Source organism: Anser cygnoides, chromosome 5 (genome assembly GCF_040182565.1).
Source record: "Anser cygnoides isolate HZ-2024a breed goose chromosome 5, Taihu_goose_T2T_genome, whole genome shotgun sequence".
Lineage (NCBI taxonomy): Eukaryota > Metazoa > Chordata > Aves > Anseriformes > Anatidae > Anser > Anser cygnoides.
The window spans coordinates 42,041,174-42,064,028 of record NC_089877.1 but is presented as its reverse complement, the minus strand read 5'-3'; the positions used below and the strand labels follow the sequence as shown (position 1 = coordinate 42,064,028).

The following is a 22,855-nucleotide window of genomic DNA, read 5'->3' as shown; positions in this document are numbered from 1 at the left end:
TGTTGAGTAGGTATTAAAATAAGGAGACGTGTAGGAGCACAGGTTCCTTTCATTTGCATCCTTCTAGGCCAGCTGAGTTCAGCTGCTTCAGAGGTTTCCATCTCCAGCATCTTGACTGCCTGGGGAAATGTGGCCTAATCTGAGCAGGGAATCTGCACAGCGCTTACCGAGGAGCTTGCGCAGGTCCAGATCATGCACACAGGTGCGTGAAGCAGCCCTGGTCCCTGCTGGGAGTTGTCCAGGGGGGAATTTCCTTGTCTCACTTTCACAATAACACCTGCCCCTCTGGGATCCTTCCCTCTGGTCAAGGAGAAACAAGACTTGGTGACGTTCCCCCGTGACCAGACACGAGGAAATAGAAACGATGCTGTTTCTTTTCACTTCTGCTGTGAGGCAGTGACGGAGGAACGAGACGGGGCTATTTTAGGGTCGGTTGGGTTAAACCCATTTAGAGTGGGGCCCTGCTTGGAACACAAAGGGGAGCCCAGGCTTTGTGCGTGTCGGTGCATCTGTATTTTTCCTTCACGCCTGCATTGCCCTACGACCCAGTACGCGCTGCTCTGCAAACCTCCGTGCGTTACTCCAACCCCCTGCCAGTACAGCGTTTAAAACCGTACAATTTAGGCGTTGTAATTGCAATTAACTTCCGCCTTGATGCATTTAAAAGCCTGCGCGCCCAGCGGCGCCCCCGGCCGCTTCCAGGCCCCTGAGGGACGCGAGACGCGGCCGGTGCCCGGCCCCCCGGTCACGGCAGCGACCGGCGGGCAGGGAGGGGTTAACCCCCCCCACCCCGCGCAGGCCGTTGGGCCGGCCCCGCCTGCCATTCGAACGGCGGCGCGTTCCATTCCGTGCCCGCGGGGGTCCCGCCGCGCCTTCCCCCTCCCTCCCCGCAGCAACAAAGCGCGGCTCCGCCCGGCCCTTCTCCCTCACCCCCCCCCCCCCCCCCCCCCCGCGGGGGGCCCCCTCCCGGTGCAGGGGGGCGGTGGTACGGCCCGCTCCGCCCCCCCCCCCCCCCCCCCATCTCGGTGTGGTGCGTCCCGGCAGAGCCGCGTCCCGGCCGGCGCCCGCCCCCTGCGCCTTGTCATTGATGTTGTTGTTTTTGTCGCAGGAGCCCGAGGCCAGGCCGGGGCCGCCGCCGCCGCCGCCCGTGGCCGCCGCCGCAGCAGGGCCCGGGCCGGCTCCAGGCATGTCGGTGTGCGGGGAGGCGGTGGGCGCCGGCTCCCTGCCCAGCGAGCTGGTGGTGCACATCTTCTCCTTCCTGGCCGGCCCCGACCGGCTGCGGGCCTCGGCCGCCTGCTCGCACTGGCGGGAGTGCCTCTTCTACCCGGCCCTCTGGCCGCGCCTCCGCCTCAGCCTCCGCGTCTCGCCGGCCGAGCGCCCGCGCCTCGAGTTCCTCATGCGCAAGTGCGGCTGGTTCGTCCGCGAGCTCCGCGTCCAGTTCGCCGCCGACAACTACCCCAGCGCCGCCCCCGGGGCTCCCGGCGCTGCCGTGACGGCGGCGGGGGGCGAGGGCCCGGCGGCGGTGGCGGCGGGGGGCCGGGGGCCGGGGTGGCGGTGGCGGCCGGGGAGGCTCCGCCGCCGCTGTGCCCCCGCTGGCTGGACCTGCTGCGGACATACCTGGAGCTGGTGCTGTGCGTCCTGAGCAGCGTCCGCAACAACAGGTAGCGGTCGGGGGGCGGGCCGGGGGTGGTTTTTTCACAGAAAACGGTTTATTATTTCCTCACCGAGTCCCTGCGGCTTCGCACAGCCGTAGGGCAAAGTGACCGGGTGTGCCGGGTACCCCCTGGAAAGCGGGGGGCGGCTGCTTCAGGGGGCAGCCCCCCGCTCCGCTCCTCCTGGCCTCCGGAGGGGTTGGGGGGCAGGCCGGGGCCTTCCTGCCCGCTCCTCGGGCTTGCACCGCACCGAGAGGGCTTTAAACGCGATTCCTGGCCGGTTTTGGCCCGATGCAAATGGGGCTTGTGAGGTCTCGCTTTCAGTTCCTCCGCGGCGTTGTGCCCGGCGGGGACTTCCCCTGGGGCAGCTGCCGGGGCCGGGAGGTGGGAGCCTGGCCTCCGAGAGCTGCTCCTGGGCCACAGCTCACCTTTATCTGCCTCTGGTTCCTGCCCTGTGAGCCCTCGGGGTGAGGGTCCTACCCGCCTCCGCCAGCCTTCTCCTGCCTTTCAGGGGGAGCTTTCGCCTAAACTGTCGGATTTTTGGGAAACTTGACTGATGTCCCGAATGAAAAAAGTGTTTAAGTGGTGTTGGCGATGATCAGGTCGGAGGCAAATTCCGCCAAATGGACTTGGAAGGTTGAAACAAATAGCGAGAATCCCCAGGAGGTGTTGCCTGGGAGTTTCGTGGGGAAAAATAATAATAAAAAAGGAATGTTTTTTTCTGCCGTCTCACTAAAATGCGAGGCTGTCAAACGTGTTGTGAGAAGGCTCCTGGCATACTTTACTTTTTGCATTCTCTGTGGCCTTATCAGCAGCTTCTGCAGGGACACTGCTTTCTGGAGTTGTTTTACAGATTTTGTATGTACAGCGTGGCTGAGAGTGCAGCAAAATACTAGCAGCAGTAGTTGTTTCTCCACTACCTGTTCTCTGGAGATAAGTGTAATTTCAGCGGTAAGATAGAGGTGGAAAGTCACCAGCTGGGGTAGGATTTTGCGTTACTATACGTCTCCTGATGTCTTCAAATCGCTTGCACGCTGCTCTTTTGTTTTGAAATGAATCAGGTTTGACTGGGGAACACACAGTACCTCGTTATTACAGCAGGGTCTTTTTTTGGTGAGCAACTGAAAAATGCGTGGGGGATTTACATTAAGCACTCAGGAGTCTACTCAGAATTACGTTTTGAATAACGTATTTGTTTCTCTGAAGGCTTTAAGTTTGATACCTCTTCTTTCCTTCCAAGGTAACTGGTTAGTTTGCATGTAGAACATTGTCCTTTAGCTTTTCAAGTAGGGTTTTCAGATTGGAAGGAGGTGGGAAGGAATGGTAATGTGCCAAGTTGCTGCTCGGTTCTCACCTCTAAGCCAGAGCCATCGTCACCTGCCTTGATGCTTCGTTTTGTCTGTGGAATGACTGCAGGCTGTTCACCTTATTTCTCTGCTCTGCAGCACAAGGATAATGATTAATTCCTTCTTGTGTTCTTGTACATGGGATAGGTATTGTAATTTCCAAAATAAAGGGAACAGCAGCATTTTTAACTTGGCTAGTGGCTGAATCACAGTAAATGCATTCCTTTCGGAATTAAGTTTAAAACAGGATGATTCTTTCATAACTCTTGTCAGCCCCTATGATAGCTTTTTTTGGCAGAGAAATTCAAAGAACTTCCATCTTGCTCCTCAAAACTAGAGAGGAAAAAATCTGCTTTTGTGAAATGGTGTGCCGTTTCTTAACTACGTAATCTTGTTGTAGGCTTTTAAATCTATTATTAAACAATACAGTAACAACCCCCTCCTTTCAGGAAAAAATGTTCTTTAAATGGCTGTAGAATTCCTTGAGGATTTATAATACCACAGGACCTAAGAAAAGACTAAAGTAATGACTAAAAGTAATGCAATTTCTGGATGTCCTCTTGGGTACAGGGGAATGATGATGTGGTGGTTTTTTTTTTTTTTTTTTTTGCTAATAAAAGTACTTTCTCTAGAGAGTACAAAGCTGCTGATTTCTAATCAACTCTGCACGTTAAGTCTCTAGAAAAATATTTTGGAGCGGCCTTTGCTAATTCTGATGGAATGAAGGAAATAAACTCAGCTGCAGGCACACAGTTCAAAACACCTGATAACGCTATGATAGGTATTTCTGCTGGCACTCAGCATCCGCAAAGGTACGTTCAAGGTCCCTCATGCATTTGAGGTAGAGCTCAAGTTGACACAAACTTCGTTTTGCAAGAGGCAGCATATTACTCTTAAATACTGCTTTAATAGCACCGAAACCAAGAGGAGTTGTATAATTCTGTAATTTCTATAATTAAAATGTACTGGAGTGATCTATAACTTTTCCACAAGCAGTTCTGTTGACAGCAAGTGAAGCAAAATAAAAATGTATTATTTAAACGCTTGATATTCTACTTCCTATTAAAAGAAAAAAAACGACTGGAGGGGTGCCTCGTGTTCTGTAACAATATCAGGAGGGAGGAGTTGTTTCTCACTGGCTCTTAAGGGATCCTAATCATCTGTGCCTTCACAAGCTGGTCTTACAAAACTAAGTTCAGGAAGGCAGGTGGGAGGGTGACAAACTTTCCGTGAGTCATTTCAGTGTATACAGTAGCTAATAGGCAGGGACTGATCATCAGCAGGAGACTGCTCTTTAATGTAACTGTGAAGGCCTGAAGTAGAGATTCTCCTCTGGCTGCTTACAGAGGAGGGCAGGAAGGTATTGATCCTCCCCCCTTTCATCTGCAGTGTGTTCGCTTGTGTGACTTGTTTGATCTTTGCTGTGGAAACAAAAATGCAGATTGTAGTAAACCTGGGAGTTTAAATGAAGTGTGGTATCTACCTTGGAGTTGCCAGAATTGTGTGAATCATTCAAAAGAGGAGACTGCATCTGTGTTTGGGGCTTTCTAATAACTCTCTTCTGTCAGCCTGAGCAGGCAGCTGAAACTGGAGGGGGGGGGGATAGGAATTTAATAATGCAATATGTGCCTTACCACTTTGTTCCTGTTGAATCTAAGCAAGGCCATTTTGATTCCTTTTGCATTGCAAGGTGGAGAATGGATGTTCAAAGAGACCCACCAAACCTGAAGAAGGAGCAGAGTAAGAGGCTTGGTACCTTTAGTATGCTTTTTGAGCTAGTGGAAAATGAATGGTTAATATTTAATTTTAAAAAAATACTAAATACAAAAGAGAAGTTTCCCCAGCTGTGGTTATACATAGAACGTAGGATTAAGTTGCCATTAGGACTTTCAGCAAAAGATGACAGTTAAAGCCCAAATAAATTCGTTTAAACAGCAGTGACTTTACTAACCCAATGAAATAAGGATGAGAGGTGAGCCAAATGTCGTGGAGATTATAGGGTACTACAAATAGTAACAAAAATCTAATACTCATTTGGACTGTGATGGTAACAACTGTGCTGTGCATGGAAGAATAATTGGATGCTTTCATTGGCCAAGTTTTGAGGTGGAGAACTTTATCTGGGTCTCTGTAGTGCACGAATGGCAGTCAGGTAGATGTAGGAAACCTGGGGGGTACCAATAAATTGTGTTTTGTACGTCCTGTAGCTCAGTGGCTCTAAAATTGACGCTTGTCTGCAGCAACATTCACTGGGGTCTGGGCGGCACCAAGCAAGACCTGCATGGGATGTGAGTATGCAGGTGAATCAGAATTGTTCTGAAGGTTGCATTTTGTCTGAGCTCTCAGATTTAAGTCCCTGAGATCAGAAGATAAAAGCCTAATTATAGTATTGGCTGTGAGCACTGCCTTGCACACCAGGTGCATGTTTCTGCTGCTTTCCCTGCCGCACCAGACTTTCCTCAAAAGCTGTAGGCGATAGAAAAGCACAAAATACTCTCGGTGGTGTTGCCAGTGTCTTCAGATTTCCCTGCCAACCTTATTCTTCAGCTAGGATCAGGCATTGGCTTAGTCAGATTTATAGAAAATTGTGAGTGTGGTTGGGGCTCAGTTATATTCCAGTATCACTACAGTAGTCCTGTATTTAAAACACTAAATATTAAAGTGTTAGAATTTCTGAAACGGTTGTTGTAAAATCTGGGTGTTTTGCTCCAGTATTTGCCTGACTTGATAGGAAGCCTGCGGGTCTTCATTCACCTGCAGAAGAAAAGTAGCAGGTGAGACAGTGGAGAGATTTCGGGGAACTAGTCTATGGTTATTTCATACTTCAAAACAGGTAAATGATTATTTATGCTCGGTACCAATTATAGCCTGCAATTCATAAACTGAAAACTTGACTACTTGACGGCTTTCTTCTGTTGGTAGAACATCTGCTCATATTGGGGAGGTAGGGAACTGGCACCAGAGCTTCCCTAGGCTTTGAGATTTGTGATTGTTTTGCATCTTCCTAAAAGTTGGTCTGAAGTATTAGCATACAACTTGCAAACAGTCGGTTTAAAAAAAAAAAGCCACAAACAGCTTCTGTAAAGCTGCTGTCATTTTCGTATCTTTTGTTTGATCTTTTTTTAGGGGATAGCAAAGATGCAAGTCAGAAGTAAACTGTGCTGGGGAAAGGGAAACTGGCTGTCTAGCACACTGAGACAAGTCCAGCGTAAACTTAGAGGTTCTTCTTTCACTTTTTAGGTATTCCTTCTAGAAATTTAAATTGTGTCATGGTGGACCGGTAATTCTCTTCCGTTGGCTGATAGTAGAAGCTGTTCTGATATTTCCTACTTCAATGTAACAGAAATCAAACACTGTTTGGGGGGTGAGGAGCTTTTTGCTCAGCTTTCATCTGAAGTTTGTGTTGCCTCAGTTGAGGAAGGTTTGGGCCCCCATTTGTAACCCAGTTGCAATATGGAAGTGCTCAGGCAGGGCTTGTAGCAGTTGCATTCTACTTGGGCATTAAACTTAGTGTTAAGTGTTAGGAAGGAGCAGGTATTTGATGTTTCCATCTGTGAAATTTAATACACAAGTACTAAGAATTAAAGAGTATGTGAAAGTGCTGCCAGAAGTCTTCTTGATAGCGATGGCCTGCTGAAAATACTCCTCTGTGGTCACTAAAAACTGGTATTTGCTTTACAGTTGGATTCAGCAGTTTGTATATCCCTCTTCCCCTTTATGCTTCAGTCTCAATTCCTGTAGTTTCATACATGCCTGTATTCCAGGGCAGGAGGATGCTTCCCAGAAGAGGTTACATGTTCCATGCAATAATGCGTTCTTGCTGCCGGTGCTTGTTTTATCCAGAATGATTCCTTCTGGTGTTTTAATTTTGTATAAAAATTCCTTTTTGTTCCTTTGTTTTGTAGGAACCTCCAGAAGTTAAGTCTCTTTGGGGATATAAGCATTCTGCAGCAGCACGGAAGTATATCAAATACATACCTCGGAAAGGTTGATCCTGATGGCAAAAAGATTAAGCAGTAAGTTATATTTATAAATTGTCAAATATGTTAAAATAATAGTTAATGTATTTTCATGTCTGAAACACGTAACTGAGAACTTTTTTTTTAATAGGATGAGAATTTAATTCTTAAATTGAGTTAATTTTTTTTGTTTCTAGTATTTTCATGAAGTAGTCTGGTTTTGTGGCCTGTTTTTTCCCTTTCCCAGCAGGGTGAGAATCTTTCCTTTCCTCTTTTCATTGTGTTCTAGAAACAATATTAACTTAAGGAAAACAAAACAGGAGGAGGAGCAGGGATTTACCAGTACCTCTACCATTGCTGTACATGGAAAAAATGAGAGAAGGAAGTAATCCGATGTCCTCAATTCTTGTGAAATACGTGTAGCAAGTAAAATTGAAAGAGGACATAAGAACCGACAACTTATTTTAAGTTGTCTCATAAAACTAGGTTAGGTATTTGTAGAATACCTGAAAGATCTTAGCTCACGGCATGCTTGTTTAGTCTCAGAGGTGTATTTTAGCTTGCCATAATTACATTACTGTACAGTCCTTACTTAGAATAACTAGTTTGTGTTTTTTTTGGAAGTGGTGAAATACAGTTTAAAAAGCTACTGACTTCTGGAATAAATTGTTCCTGAAGAGTGATGCTAACTAAGCGAACGAGTTTTAGTAGTTCTAAAACTTTCCATATAGATCACTTTAATTTGTGCCAGCTTAAACATACTCCCAGTAGCTGGAGAGAGGTGTAAGTACAGCCACTCTAAATTGTTACCGTTTATTTTTAAATGTTTTTTAGAACTAGTCTAGATATATTATCAGTTGTATGTACGTATGTGAATGCAACTGTCAAACTAAATGTTTGGTCCTGACTTAAATTTGCACATCAGTGTGAATTCAGATATGTGTCTTTGTTATTCCCTTATGTTTAAATTACTCTAACCTCTGCATTTTGAAATTGTTTAAGATTTGTATTGTAGTGCTGTCAGCAGGTAAAAGGCTGATTTGGTAAAAGCTCCTTTTTCATATCCTTTGTGAAAACATAAATACATAAGCAAATCATGGCCAAGGGGCTTAAAGAGAACCATCTAAGCAGATGTTTGCTCAGCTGAGCACATAATTAAATATTTCTTCAAACAAATAACAAAAATTACTATGCATACTTCATTGCCACGAACTGTTCAAAATTCATTTACTATCTAATTTGAAGTTAGTCTTTTACACGAATATTGACCTTTGCACATTTTGGAATGAGCAAATAAATGCTACCTCTTTTTTGTTTGTTTTTGCTAGAATAAAGCAGTGTATTTTGGGACCTGCTAGCTCTTTTCTAAATTAAAGGAAAGTTGGCAGTGTTTTATTCAGTGTTCTCAAGTTCATCAGCTCTAGCAGCATATACTTCAGGAAGTAAATGCCAAGTGCAAAAGGCAAGACTAAGAAGCCGTAAGGTGTTTGCATCTCTTAAGTTGCAAAACGTGGATGCTGGCAGCTAACACTGCAAGACGCTGGGCAACCTGTGGAGGTAATGCTATTGGTGGCTGAAGGTTTGGGAACCCAAATGGTGATAAGCCTTAGTAGCTGTTTCAGGAACTTCCTGCAGTCCAAACAGGGAAGAAAACACAACACTTCCTCAAGTCCGTAGCATTGAGATGAGTGAAATGGGCCATGGGTGAAATCCCAGCTAGCACAGAGCCATGGTTCTTTGCCTGGGGGAACATCCTAAGGGTTGTTCCTGGGGGAGAGGCAGCCTTGGATTATGTTTCCAAAATCACACTTCTGCAGTGGTCAGCATGTACAATACATGGCTTTGTAATGCTTTTTCTCTTTCTGTATTGTGTATGTGTCCCTGGATACTTCCTAAAATGCTCTTTAGACCTCAGTTCATTACTGTGTGGAAGTTCATCAGAAACAATGCATTTGTCTTGAGCTGAGCAGGGGGTATATGTGTAAAAGTTTTGTTTCCTGAAATGTTTCCATGATTGCTCCACCTGGCTTAGATAGTTTGGTTTCCAAAAGAAGCAGTTTAGCTCCTGGTATTAAACAAAACGTATTGATTGGTGGTCTTTAATTAAACAAATGGGCCTTACTAATAGGTTTGCTTCCTGTTCAGGGCCATCAAGGTACTTCGGTACCTGTCAGGACTTTTGGGGCTTAAACAGTTAGTCAGCCTTTGGTCTGTCCTCTGGCTGAAAGTGCCACTTCTGGCATTAATTGTAATAGTAATTTATTTTGAGGTTCTTATTGTTGAGGTGGTTTTCTCCAGTATAGTAGGTTTATGGCAGATGGGGAACATCCCATTAACTGCTCTTTACAAGGAGCAAAGGGGACTGATGAAGTACGCTTGTTGAGGTGTCGCTGTGCTAACTTGCTGTCTTGCATGTGCTGAGCTTTGCTCATATTTTGTGTTCTGTGTACTAAACCCTGCTAAAATGTCAGATGTGTAAATGAGCTTTAAGGTAGTCCTATGTATGTCACAATGAATATTGTACTACGTGCTAGGTACTTGAAGTAAAAGTATGATAATAAAATAGATGTTAATTTCTAAGAATTCACTTAATGTTTTCTAGAAATGGACAGACTATTTTTGCAAACTCCAATTAGATGCAGTCTGCTTATGAAAAGTAGGATGCATGTAAGAATTTGCAGGGGAGGAAAACCCCTTATTAGATGCTTGAAAAACGTATTCAAAATCTGTTAAAATGAATAAATAGCTGGTGGTTTTTATTGTTCTTCCTGTCCAGCCTCACGTAAAGCAGATATTTAAAGCAAACCAAAAACCAATCGGTGTTAAATATTCTACACGGACATGTTGAATGTCTATCTATTTTTATTAAATTGGCAATGAACTGGGGAAAGGCATCTGGAAAGTTTTCTGAAGATATATGGACAGGCAGCCTATCAGCACCAGTCTAACTATGAGCATAAATATTTCAGTGTGAACTGAATAGCATTAAATTGGTATTACTTTTCATTGTTTAAGCTGCATGAATACTCAAACAGTGCTCTTCTGAGCCTAATTATTTAAATCATAACAGAAACACAATTAAAACAAAATCTTAGTGTAGTAAGGCATGGATGATAGATGTTTTACTGAGCATGTCAAAATTGAGTTGTCATCTTTTTAAATATCACTAGTACTATTATGATTGATTGCTTGGACTATTACAAAATAAAGGATTCCATTGCTGTAAATGTTACATCACCTTTCCAAGCTACTGTGATGAGAGCAGGGAGAGAAGAGCCTTAGCTCATTGTGGGAGAAATTAGAGAGGTTCCTGTGGTAGAACCTCTTCCTTTGGGGGATCATCAGAGAATCTGCCTTAAATTTAAGCTTTGGCAGAAACAGACGCAAACAAACATTGCCAGGATCAAACAGCTCTCATCTGAACTCCAAAAGAATTTAGGAATAAAATAGCAAAACTGCATTATTTGTGAGTCTTAACCTGTTGTTTAGTTTTTGTTGCCAGTCCTCAGTTAAAGAAAAAACTATACTTGGAGACAATCTAGAAGATCTGCAGTGTGTATAAACCTGATGACTGTACTAGGCAAAATGTTGGAAACTATTGAGATATATAATTGATAAATATGATAACCACACCAACTGTTCCAAAGAAAAGTCAGGCCTTTTACAATTGCAAAAACTTGTTTTAAAGAGGTGACTAGGTAAATTTGTGGAAGTGAGGTCCCTGAGGGTTACTAAAGACAGAAAACCACCTCTGGCTCAGGAGGTCAGAGTGACACGTGTTTGGAAATGGTGGGAAATCTCTGAGAATTATAACTTTTTCCCTTGTTCTATCCCTCTTAAGGTGTTAGTGTTTCTCTGCTGTTAGTCAGGATACGGAGCCTTTAATTTTGTCTGGATGGTATCTTGATTAAAGATAGGTGGATAAGAACAACAGCTTTGTAAAATTGCTTTGTGCTTAAATATATAAAATGTGTACAGATTGACAACAATAAGGGAAAAGGGGTTCTATGGAAAACAATACCCGATTTGAAGCACATTTGAAGCTCAGTTGCTTCCCTTAAATGCTGAGTGTGCCTTCTGGCTGGCCGGGGTTTGAGATCAAACATGTCTGTATATGCGTCCTAAAAAGTATGTGCTCAAAGAATACTTGTCACTGGGGCAAGAGGGTTCTTTGGAGCTTCAGTAGGTGAGGGATGAGGATTGAAAAATACTTCTTTCAAGGAAGTAGGTAGGGTTTGACCATACTATTGTTGTTTGTTATTCAAAATCTTACTTTAAAATACTTTTCATGCATTCTTGAGTTAAATACCTAAATTAAAGAACATTCTTGCACTAAAACAATAAATGGGTAGGAGAGGTAGGATGCATCAGAGTAAGCGTGTTATAATCATACAGTGCAATAAATCTCATGAGGATTCCAGCAGTGCCAGAAGATTCTGGCACTGGTGATCTGGGTTTGACGTGTTACCAGGTCCAAGCTGTTTTGGTAAAACTTGAAGCTGTTGACAATGAGAGTCCAATCAGCTGTACATTTAGAGTTATTTCAAGAATCTTCTTAGGTATTTGTTCCTTACCCTGTGAGGAAAATAAAGCAATTGGTTTCTATCATTCTAACATATGTTCAAAGGCAATCTTCTCCAACTTTTCAATGAAAACGTCTTTTTTTTTCCATATTGAATTTGCAGTACTAGAGAAGTTAGCAACTATGAAAAGCTGTTTGAAAAATTAAGAACTGTTTTTAAAGCATTACGGGCTTTCTTCCTTGCATGACCTTAACATGTATGTGGGAGGGTGTTAATGCGTGCCGGGATCTGTGCTGAGAAGTATGAAATGAAGGGTCATAGTGCACCACTGTTTTGGAAAAATCAAAGTACTTATTTTTTTTCAAGATAGTTTACAGTTTTTAACCTTTTAAGTGTAGTGGTGGTTAAAGCATGGTGGGAAGGCTGCAGCGTGCTGGGTTCTAACCTTGGTAGTTCACAAGAGCTCTGACAGTAGCACCTTCTGCAGAATAAGGCCATAAATGAAAGAATAATTCTTGAACAAAAAAATAAATAGAATGGTAAGCAATTGGTAGGATTAAACCATGTTTAACAGCATCGTTGTCTGTTTTGTTTACTTGCAGAATACAACAGCTGTTTGAAGAGATATTAGGCAATAGCAGGCAATTGAAATGGCTGTCTTGTGGGTTCATGCTGCAAATAGTAACTCCCACATCACTGGCCTCCTTATCAAACCCCATAGCCAACACCATGGAACACCTGAGCTTGTTGGACAACCACATCCCTGGTAATACCACTCTTATCACTGCAGTCGAATTGGAGCGTTTTGTGAACCTGCGTTCGCTCGCTTTGGATTTCTGTGATTTTACGGCTGAAATGGCAAGAGTCCTGGCTGATAGCAACCATGTGCCTTTGCATCGACTGTCTCTCCTGGTCCACAGTGTTTCCATAATGCACAAGTCATTGGACAGCATGCCAGAAGATGAGAATTGGAAGGCGCTGACACGCAACAGCACCAATCTTCGGGTCTACATAATGGCTTTTGATGTCAAGAGTGATGATATGCTAAGGATTCTTAAGCCCAGTATCCCCCTAGAGAGGATTCACTTTGACAGCTACATCACTTGTGTTTCAGGAGCTGTTGTTGACCTCATATCCAGGCAGTATGACAAGTTCCTCACTCATTTTATACTAATGAATGATGTGATAGATATGTCTGGCTTCCCAGATCTTAGCGACAACCTGAATGAAGATCCACTTGTCTTATTAGCCTGGAGGTGCACAAGACTGTCTCTCCTAGCTGTTCATGGTAGGTAATACGTTGCATGAGCTTAGTATGTGACTGATATGCTTAGAATGCTTCAGCCTTCCTAATTACGTGTTTTAGTAAGAATGCTGTTCAAAAGTCTGCTATGCCGTTGCTGTACAAGCTGTTGTACCTTCTACTGGTATTTTTGTTTGAAAATAGGAAGATTTTTGTGTATGTGTTCTAAACATTCTTGTAGCTTACTAACCTTTCATGAGAGGTCACGCAGGATTTTGTTAGGCTGCTCACAGAACAGAGGATAACTACAAACTGAGTGTTCAAGGAGGCTTGTCCTGAAAGTGGCCTGTGCTGTGCCGTTCCACCAGGTGCCTGGGCATGTGAACATGAGCACTGTAGGTGCTTGCTGTGCGTACTGAGCTCACGGGCTGTTAAGATTAGATGATTGTGCTTCCTGTTTGTGTAAATAACGTGGGTTCAGTGCCCCAGGGCTGAAGGGAGGAAGTCTCTTACCAGTTTGGTAAGGCCTTGGCAGCAGATGAAGGCAGTGAACAAAATTTGAGACTTCTCTACTTGAAGAGTGGGGAAAAAATAATGCAGAGGAGGTTGTCTTGCTGAGTGCATTGGTTTCACTAATAATACAGAGCTAGGTTTATCCCGCCTATTTGCTGTATAATTGCAAATCAAATAAGTGCTCATTTATATTCAGCTCTGTAAACTGTATAGTACTTGTTAGAAGATGGAATCATTTGGCACACGTGAGGCACCTGAAACTGAAATAGTGCAGAGTAGTTATTTTTGTGCTGGAATTGGCTTACCAAGACCAAACTTGTTGATACATGAAGGAGTTAAGTGATGACTCTGTGTTCTGCTGCGTGAGAGTGAATGCCCATTTCCTCAGGCAGCTTGCAGGAGCGAATTCCCAGTTACTCAGCACAAACAGGAGAGATCATCAGCAGCAGAGATGGTACATCCGGATCTCGGTTGAAGGCAGAAGGTTCTGTTGTATCTGCTAGGAAAAGGTTTTCACTGTCTTCTACTGAAAATCAGTGGAGAAAATCAATCCAGTGGTCTCCTCTTTGTAGTTTCACTGGCAGACTTTGGAGATTGACATATGACAGTGCCACTCTGTAAAGAGTAGATTTTTTAGCAGCTTCTTTAACATTTGGATAAAAGTTTTAGGACCTTTTTAAAGAAAAGAAAAACAAACACAACAAACAACCCAAAACTTAAGTTGTCCTTCTACCACAGGGAATTCCTCTAATCTGATCCAAATTTTAAAAGATGATAAAATACCTGATCATAAAGTAGTGTAAGTATCTTTTAATATCAGAACATGTCTATTCAGTAGAATATATTACTCTGTGCAGAGCATGGGGAGGGCCACACCTTCTACAGTTCTGTGTAATCAAGTGATTCTTACTGAATCTTCCTTCTTTGGAGAGATTCTTTGTATACCTGCAGGAGAGAATGGCCAGGCATCGCCCTTGCTCTGATTTTGAAATCCAGATTTTTCCCATTTCTTTTCTCCCGTACTTGTAGAAGGTAGCTAAGCTCCTTATAAACACCTCATCTTTAAGTTTTGAATGTGACTTCTCAGGTGGTGTAGCACAAGCACCTTTCTTCTTGAGTAGTTATGGTGAGAAAAATATGGCTATGAGGAAAGATCTAGAATGCTGTGATGCTTCAGTACAGCATCTTATCCTCACATTTCTGTTTTTTGAGATTTACCAAGCAATGGTCTCTGGTGCTACTTGTTGTATTTTTTTGTGATACTATCAAGCTTTCTTCAGGAAAGAAAAATTAAAAGGGTGTATTTGTTCGAGGAGCCATAACTTGCTCTATTTGTAAGGGCACAGGTTTCTTCTATATTTAGACAAGAAGTGGTGGTTCTTCAGTTTCCAGTATTTTCCACAGGTTTTTGGCTTTCCCTCTTTTGCTTTTAGTTTGCTCTGAAAAAGTCTTTAATTTACAGATAGCTTTGGCTGTCAATTGGCAGTGACCAAAGAAGGAAGGGAGAACACGTCCTAAGGACATTCTTCTCGGATAGCTCATGATTCTTTGTCTCCTATGGGAAGTCGTACCATCGTTCCACCAAGGTAGCATCTCCAGGGGCAGAGGAAATTGAGTCAAGGGTATTCAATACTTGTTGCAGCATGAAGGAGCAGTGTGAGGAGTGTGTGGTCTTTTGGGATGAGATGGGGACAGTAGGATAGTCAGAGTGGTGTGATCAGGAGTTGTAAGTAAAGAGCCACTCCATCCAGCGGGGCTGGAGCCCTTTATTCTTAAGAGAAGGACACTTTGTGTGGAGTTCCAAGGCTGTGTGTGTTGTAGACGTATTGTATTACCTGTGAGATCCTCGGTTGCATTCTGTCCCTGAGCAAAGCTAAAGCTGACATTTCTACCAGCAAGGAAAAACTACACTGCTGCTCGTGGCGTGTTGGTCGTTCAGTGCTAACTGCGATGAAGCGATCACTGCCTCTTACCTTGGAAATACTTCAGTTGGGCACAGGCTTTTCTTGCTGCTGGGAGGTTAATGAGAAACTTCAGGCAAAACGTTTTGAAAGAGTTAATTTAAAATAAGACTAAGTTGAGAAGAAGGCGGTTCTCCCAGAGAACAGAGAATCTGACAGTGAAAAGTTGCAGCAAAAGCTGTGTACCTGAGCCCCAGGGATGGCACAGGGGACTTGGCTGCGGTTACTGTTCCCCTTTATTCTTGTACTGTCTCTCAAGGCTTTTTTTAGTAACTTTCTTTACAGTCAAGACAACTGTAAGGTGTTGTGAGCTCCTTCCGAGCCTGATAGGAATGTAATTCATAAAGGTGCAGTTTTCCATTGGGCTTAATATCCTGCAGCCTTGCAGGTTCATCTTCTATGACTGTTGTGCTAGGGGTAAAGTATCAGCCAGTGTAAATTGCAGGAATTCATACATTCTTAGTGGTTAATATCCTAGAAAGGAGCCATTTAGGTATTTGCAGGGTTTCTTTCTTAAAAAAAGGACCTTGAGCAACATATTTACAGGAGAGTTTAGAGACAAAACAGTAGGAAAAAATGGAATGAAAGATTCTTTATTACTTCAGGTTTTCTCATTCTTTAATTAGCTGTCTTATTGCAAGTCTGTAGGACGTAGAGCGTGTTACTTCCATTGTTGATTCCTTCAGCAGCTAACTTTCCCATCACAAATTCTGTGCAGACTGCAGCTTGCCTTAGCCTCTGAGTGGGCATCCCACCAGGAGGCATGGTGCCTGTGAGAATGACGGTGAAGGCAGAAATGAGCCTTTTCTTTTGCAGTGGAAGGGCTGGCTTGCAGAGCTCCCAAAAAAAGGGAGGATCCCAGATAGTTTGTGTTTTGTACCTGGACAGGGAGGAGCTCAGCGTTTGCCTTAGTGAGGATACAGCAAACTGTAGGAAAATAGCAGGTAGCTGCGAGTGTTTTGAAAGAGGAAGAGGGGTGCTAATATATGCTAATGGGAAGAGAGGGAAGCTTTATAATTATGTTTAGTTTCAGCTAGAATAACAAGATATATGTAGATTATTTTTTTTTGCGCTGGTATGACCTATTTCCTGGAGAGGCTTCTGTTTGTTTTTTCCTCTACTAAGTCCACCTCTAATGCAACAAAAGCTATTTTTTTCTAGCTGAAACTGTTTTAAAACGGTCCTTTTATATATTAACTTGAGTAGTTGATTAGTCGCTTCTTTAATGTGATTTATTTTTGAGTAGATCACAGAAGGTTTGAAGTTGTATTTACAACTTAATTTGTAGGAAAGAAGTCAATGTAAATAGTGGAAAAAAATAGATGTAGAAAAGCTTTGTTAAAATACCTGAAATATTTTTGATACTTCCTTATTCAACATATAAATTGAGCTTTTTTTACTTGCAACAACAACAAAAAAATCGGGAGGAGGATTCTGCCAGACAGAAGATGCCAAAAGATGTTCTGGCATTAAATACTTGTGTAAAAAAATGCCTTGAGTGAAGTTACAGAGCAACTTTTTTTTTGTTTCCCCATAGGTTACACAGTTTGGGCTCATAATCTTATTGCAATTGCTCGTCTTCGTGGCTCTGATCTGAAAGTTCTTGAAGTCACAGAAGAAAGCATTGATTTCGACCAAGGAGAACTGGCTGATCAGGACGTGGATCCGGTGCATAATCTCATTGAGCAAGTATCTCTCGGATTGGGTCGGCCTTGGCACGCAGTGATGGACATAGAACTGCTCAGTGTCTTCACTGAGCCAACTCGTCATTTTTACAGAGAGATGCAAAGCTTCAGTGAAGGCATTTAGCTCCTTATTTACAATTCCTGTGGTTACATATGCAAGTAGGGTCCTATTATGTTTTTTCAGTAGTGTGAGTTAACCCCTTTTGTGCTGTGTTTAATCAGTATTAGCTATATAGAATTACATATGTGTATTCTACTTCTTGATCAAAGAACGTAGTCGGGTATTGGTTTAGAAGCTGAAAGTGGCAGTGTTTAGGGTTTTCACGGTTAATGGACTTGTCTACCAAACCTTACCGGGATACAGCCAAAGGCTGTCTGAGGTTGCCGGCTAACTTTACTTTTATTGAGTAACTGTGTTTTGAATGATTTCACTATTATATCGGAGTTCTGCGCTCAGGAGCCAACTGTTTTTAATATCCATATCCATAGCCCAGCGGATTTCTCTGCTGTCATTGTTTGCTTAATCTGGTAGCGTGCTACTTAATAGGCTTAAAAGGAAGAGAAGTCTATCCAGGGCTGTTCATTCTTAGACTCTCACCTTGCTTCATTTCCCATGCAGCTTACGAAGCATGACTTGCTGCCGATGTCGGTTTTTCTTAGCTCTGTTAAGCAGTGGTGTGAAACACTAGCTTTTTGGATACCCGCACTTCCAGATGCACTCCATAAGCTGTAATATTTCAGATTCTTTGTAAGCTCCTCCTAGTTTATTCTCATCTCTTGTCATCTTCCTTAAAAGTTAGCTTTGGGCCAAAGTGTAAGGGAAAAAAACCAAGAACGTGCGCTCCGATGAGGTAAAAGCATAACAGTGAAGACTTCAATACAAAGGTATACACCTGCAAACAAACGTTAGTCGTGAAATCCCTAGCAACCAAGTCACTGGATTTTCTCTGTCAGCGCCTGTGTCAGCTGCCAAAGAATAGATTAAAAACGAAGAAGTGCCCACATGCTGGCAGGGGCAGGCCAACTTCTGGCCAGCCAGATACTGCTAGATTGTAATATATAAGGTCGAATTTCGACCTGTGGTACACAGCTGTGCTGTGGCTCAGTCAGCAACCTCAGAACTCTTAACAAACATGCACCTGTTTCACTGTGAATAGTGAATGTAAAGGAAGGAAAGGAAACAAATACAAAGCTTGTTCTATCACAGGTATGAGCTGCTATGATGCATGAAGAACATTCCATGAAGTATGTTTTAAAATCTTGTTATATCTGAGAGGCTTTAAAAGCCGATTTAACTGTTTCAGGGCAACCGCGGTACAGACGTGGTCTCTGTGAGACTTCCACCTGACCCCAGTTTTAAGTGGTACGAATGTTGTGCATTTAATGTTTAAAGGACAGTCTGCAATAATAAAGTAAGTGGCCAACGTGGGTGCCCAGCAGTGCTGAGACCTGGCTGCTATATTGTAAGCTTTGGAAAACACAATTTATGCAACAGATGTCCAGATATGATTCTATTTATGGAAAAAGTTTATATGTGTTTTACAAATGGTTTTACCATCTTATATTAAAATGACCTTTTGACAGGTGTGCGCTGTTTTGTCTCCAGTGAGCACATACCATGCGGATTTTATATGTACATCAGTAGAGTGAATCCACTGGCACAGTGTGTGTATATGCCAGATGTGGTGAGATTTTATCTTATAAATGTGATCAGATTAAAAAAAATAAACTCCTGACAGAAAATGTAAGGAAACCAGCTGAATGTTTGAATTGATGACTGATGTTGTATGGTTTATGTTAAATGTATATTCTTTTAATTAATGAATAAAGCATTAAAAATTGATCACTGTATAAAATATTTTTGTTGTATCAGCATGAGAATTTCTAGACTTAAAATGCAACAATCGTTTATAAGTTGTGTATAACTGGTAGCTCCCATTGTGTTTAGGTCAACAAAAGAGTCTAAAATGTCATACAGTAATTTCTTGGCTGAATTTTGTCAACTTATTTTTTGGGTGGGGAGGGGTGGGGGGCGGAAGGATGCTTTGGTAACGATCAGACCACCAGACCAGTTAGCACAAACAGTATTTCACGGTATGACTTACTAGGCTGATACGGTAAAATGTGGATTGTAGACTATAGAAGACTATTTTGAGAAATTCTTGCATCCGTTGCAATTGCTTAAGTCAAAACCTAATGTGCTCTAGAAAAATGTGTAGTACTTTTTTTTGGTGTCCCACTATTAAATAGACTATGAATACCCACAACGCTTCAGTTTGACCTTTTCTCTGTACTCAGAGTACGTAGCTGTGTATTCTGAATGAAAACTGCAGATGGCCGATAAGCTGCCGAAGAGCTGCCGTGCCCTGCAGTGGCTGATTGTGCTGTGAGACTTGTCGGAGTGGCTGTTCGGTGTGCGCGTGCCAAGCACAGGTTTGACTTGGGCTTCTGAACTTCATTTTATGACAGCTCAAACCGCTACCAAGCATGAGGATTGCGCTGCTCCTTGTTTAAGGAGTCTCCTAGAGCTTGTAGATCTGGCAAGCAAGATCGCTTGACGACTTATTGAATTAACGACTTATTGAAGAGAGGAAAAGTAGATTTTGCTGTGGGTAATAAAGATAAGGTGTGTATGATTATAGCTCTTCATATTCCAGTAAAGTGAAATAACAGGACTCAGTCACGGTGCCTTTCGGGGCTCAGCCTCCTGAGGGAGGTTTATGTAGCAGTTATAACTGATTGATAGGGATTGTTCAGCATCATCTGGACCTTAAATGGGGGTGTAAAGTGACCACATTTCTGGCCACTTCCATGCAACTTCCTAAAAATGTTGCATCCTCTGGTTTAAACAGAGTCGCAGGATGTTAATTCTACCTGCGCAGACTACAGTGTTTCTATGGATGGCTGCATGACTTACCTCAGTTGGGAAGTAACTTGATTACTTTTGTTACCTAAATGTATTTCTCTTTTAGCCTAGCCTATTTTCTGCTGTGTTTTTAATTAACTTAATATTGAAAGGTAAGGTGGGGGCAGGAAAAACAGCCCACCCGGCTGTGGTACAGGGGTGCACAGGCCTCTCACTCTGTTTAAAATAGGCCATTGGTGCCTAGCGTTAGTACTCCAGATGTGATTTTTTCATCCAGATTGAAGCAAGTCTAAAGAACGGATGTGGTTTGTGTTCCAGGTGCAGATTCTATATACTTAATACATACAGACTACTGTAATAAGCCTTTGCTTCCCAAGTACAGGGAGTCCAGTAAGGCGTGAGTGAGTGAAACATTCCTTGAGCAGGGTTAGAGAAATACCCCTCTAACTGTTCTGTTTTCTTAAAGATAAGTAAAAGCTGTTGGTGCTTATAAACAGTAATTTGAATTAGTGACAGTGGGATGAAGGGATTCAAACTGAAGCAATCTGCAATCACGTGTTAGGGAACTTAGGCAGTCCCAATGTGGAAAATACACTCGTATTTGGAGTGGGGTCTTAAAAACTGTGTGAATTTTTGAGCTTGCACAATCCCAAATGGAACTTGTTTGTTTTCCTTTGTTCCTAAAAAGACAGCAATGTCAAGTTAGCCTTGCTGTGTTCTAGATTCAGCAGCAGAACTTGGAACACAAGCCCTCAGTTGTTAAAGCTGGATTGCTTTTTCTTGGGGGGGGGTGGGTGCGGGGGGGGGGGGGGGTGGCAGGGGCTTCCCTGCATACATGCTTGCTTGATCCTGCTCAGTCAAGCTTCTGTAACCTACTTTAGGGGCTACTTTGCCCCACTTCCTATTGCATACCTATTGTACCTATTGCTGGGCTGTTACTGGAAAAAAAAAATAATCTGAAATTATTCCATTCTGTCTGCAGGATGCTCTAATCCATGCTTGTCCTGCATGATCTTAGTTCAGTTAACTTCCACGTTGTCTGCAGCTCCCAATATCATTGTGGGCTCAGAGTATAGTGCTTTGGTGGAGGAATTGTATTGTGAAGACAGTTAACTTGATTCTAAGCTAGAACAAATATTTAACCTATACAGAGAAAATACAGTATTTGTTCAGGAAATGTAGTTACGTTTGTAAGTAGTTTACAACCCTTGAAGTGTGTGTGGTGAGGTCTTGTGGTGGTATTATCAAACTAAGTGCCTCTGTACCGTCAACCATTTTCTACATACAGGGTCAAGCTGGTAGTTTGCTGTTCTGGTTGTTCTAGGAGCTGAGGTAAGGGGAGGGGTAAAAACTCAGTAGTTTGTTGTACGGTCCTGGTTAAGTCTTGCAGGCAAACTTGGAGACTCCAGAAGGCAAATCATTGGCTAAAAGTGATGCAACAGCTGAGCTAAGCTGAACATCAGTTAAAAATTTCAACATACATGAGCCTTTAAAGTAGCAGTTGCCAGAATTTGTTGGTGACTAGCTGAAGTACAAAGGCTTATCTAAATACCGCTGACTAAACTAGGAAGAAAGAAAGGGCGAGAAGGAGCTGTGGAAGAGTTCCGCAGCTGAAATAAGAATGGGGAAATAAGGTTAAGAGAAGGAGTATTGAGCTGCAAAAAGAAGAGCTCAGCCAGCAGACTTGATCTAAGTCAGCAGTTACAAAAAAAAAAAAAAGGTGTTCTGGAGCTTTTTGGTAACTTCCAATTATGGGATGTCGTGGCTTCTGAGCGTAGAACAAGTGTACATATGAAGTTTATATTTAAAAACTTTTGTGTGTGTAAAGGGGGGGATGGCAGTTGAACTGTCTGCTGCTGCTACTGTAACTGGAGGCTTGTCTAAAAACAGTTTCCTTCTGTTTTTTAAAAAGGGTTCTGTACCAAGTGACTGCATTGTGAGTAATTATGTGGTTTTTAAGCTGAAGCATGCTGGTCTCAAACAAAACAAACTGACAGGAACAGCCAGCAGCTTCCAGCAGAAGTCTTTAGAGTGTATGGTAGGTAAAAATGGAGTGAGGCTCTGTCCAGATCTCACCCAAATCCCTGTGCCCTGGCCTGCAGAGACTGGGCCTGCTTTAACAGCCATTAATTATTACAGGGCAAGAAACAAATAGGAATGAGGAGAACTAAATGACATACCAAACTTCTAGACACAAAATTATCAGTTTGCTTTCTTTGTTTTTGGATTCTGCTTCCTTTGTGAAGACCAGTACACACTACAAACTGTGTGTGGACACTTGTCTAAAACCTTTTTTTAGCTTCTACAATGCTTCTGTATGTTTAGGCTTGTTTTAAATGCATGTTTGCCCTAGCAGCATATTCTTGACTACTTTTATTGCTTTTACTTTTGCTAAGTCTACTGCGTATACTTGCTTCTGTGCTTGTTTTAGACAAGACAGGAATTTTATCTTTTCCTTGCTCTTTTAATTATCTGTAATGTGTTAGGATGAGCACGGTTACGTAAGTCTCTTGCTACACTATACAGCCATTTTGTTGATAAATACTGACGGTTCTCCAGAGTTGGAGAGTTGAAAGAGTGAGGACTGGAGACTTAGCATCTTTTTTTTTTTGTCCCATGCACCTTCCCCAATGGCAATATTAAAATCTAAACACTATTAATTGGATTTGTGGTGAGACAGTAAAAAAGCAAACAAAAACATACTAATTAAGGACTTCATTTTGCTGTGGCTATGTATCTCTAAAGACAATAGTCTGGTGGTGCTGAAGCATCACATACAGTTGTAAAAAAAAAAAAAAAAAGGTAATAAATTAGCTCCACTTCCTCAACTACTCTTATAGTACCATGGTAACAGTGAACTTGCAAGGGAAGCTTATTTCATCATCTTCAGTAGACATTTATTGTTTCAATTTTTTTCACATTCTACTCATAAAGCAAGCATCACTTTTGGCATGCAAAGATTCCCTGTACAGCTAGACAAGCACAAAGCAGCTGGACTTTTAAAATGATTCATGATTTAATTTTATACACCTCTGAAGAGATTACTCAAATTAGAAATACTTAATTTAAAATGACTACTGTACAATGGAAATCACTTATTCACAATA

The 22,855-nt window shown here is 42.5% G+C and overlaps 1 protein-coding gene across 1 annotated transcript; it reads left to right on the top strand.

Annotated features, from left to right (window-relative positions):
* Nucleotides 1-1,072: 1,072 nt before the first annotated feature.
* FBXO33 (F-box protein 33) lies at nucleotides 1,073-18,725 on the top strand. Its single transcript, XM_066998085.1, is given in 5 exon segments — nucleotides 1,073-1,520; nucleotides 1,523-1,661; nucleotides 6,904-7,014; nucleotides 12,083-12,768; nucleotides 16,735-18,725. Coding segments are annotated over 5 exon segments (1,641 nt in total). The 5' UTR covers nucleotides 1,073-1,087; the 3' UTR covers nucleotides 17,007-18,725.
* The last annotated feature ends 4,130 nt before the right edge of the window (nucleotides 18,726-22,855 follow it).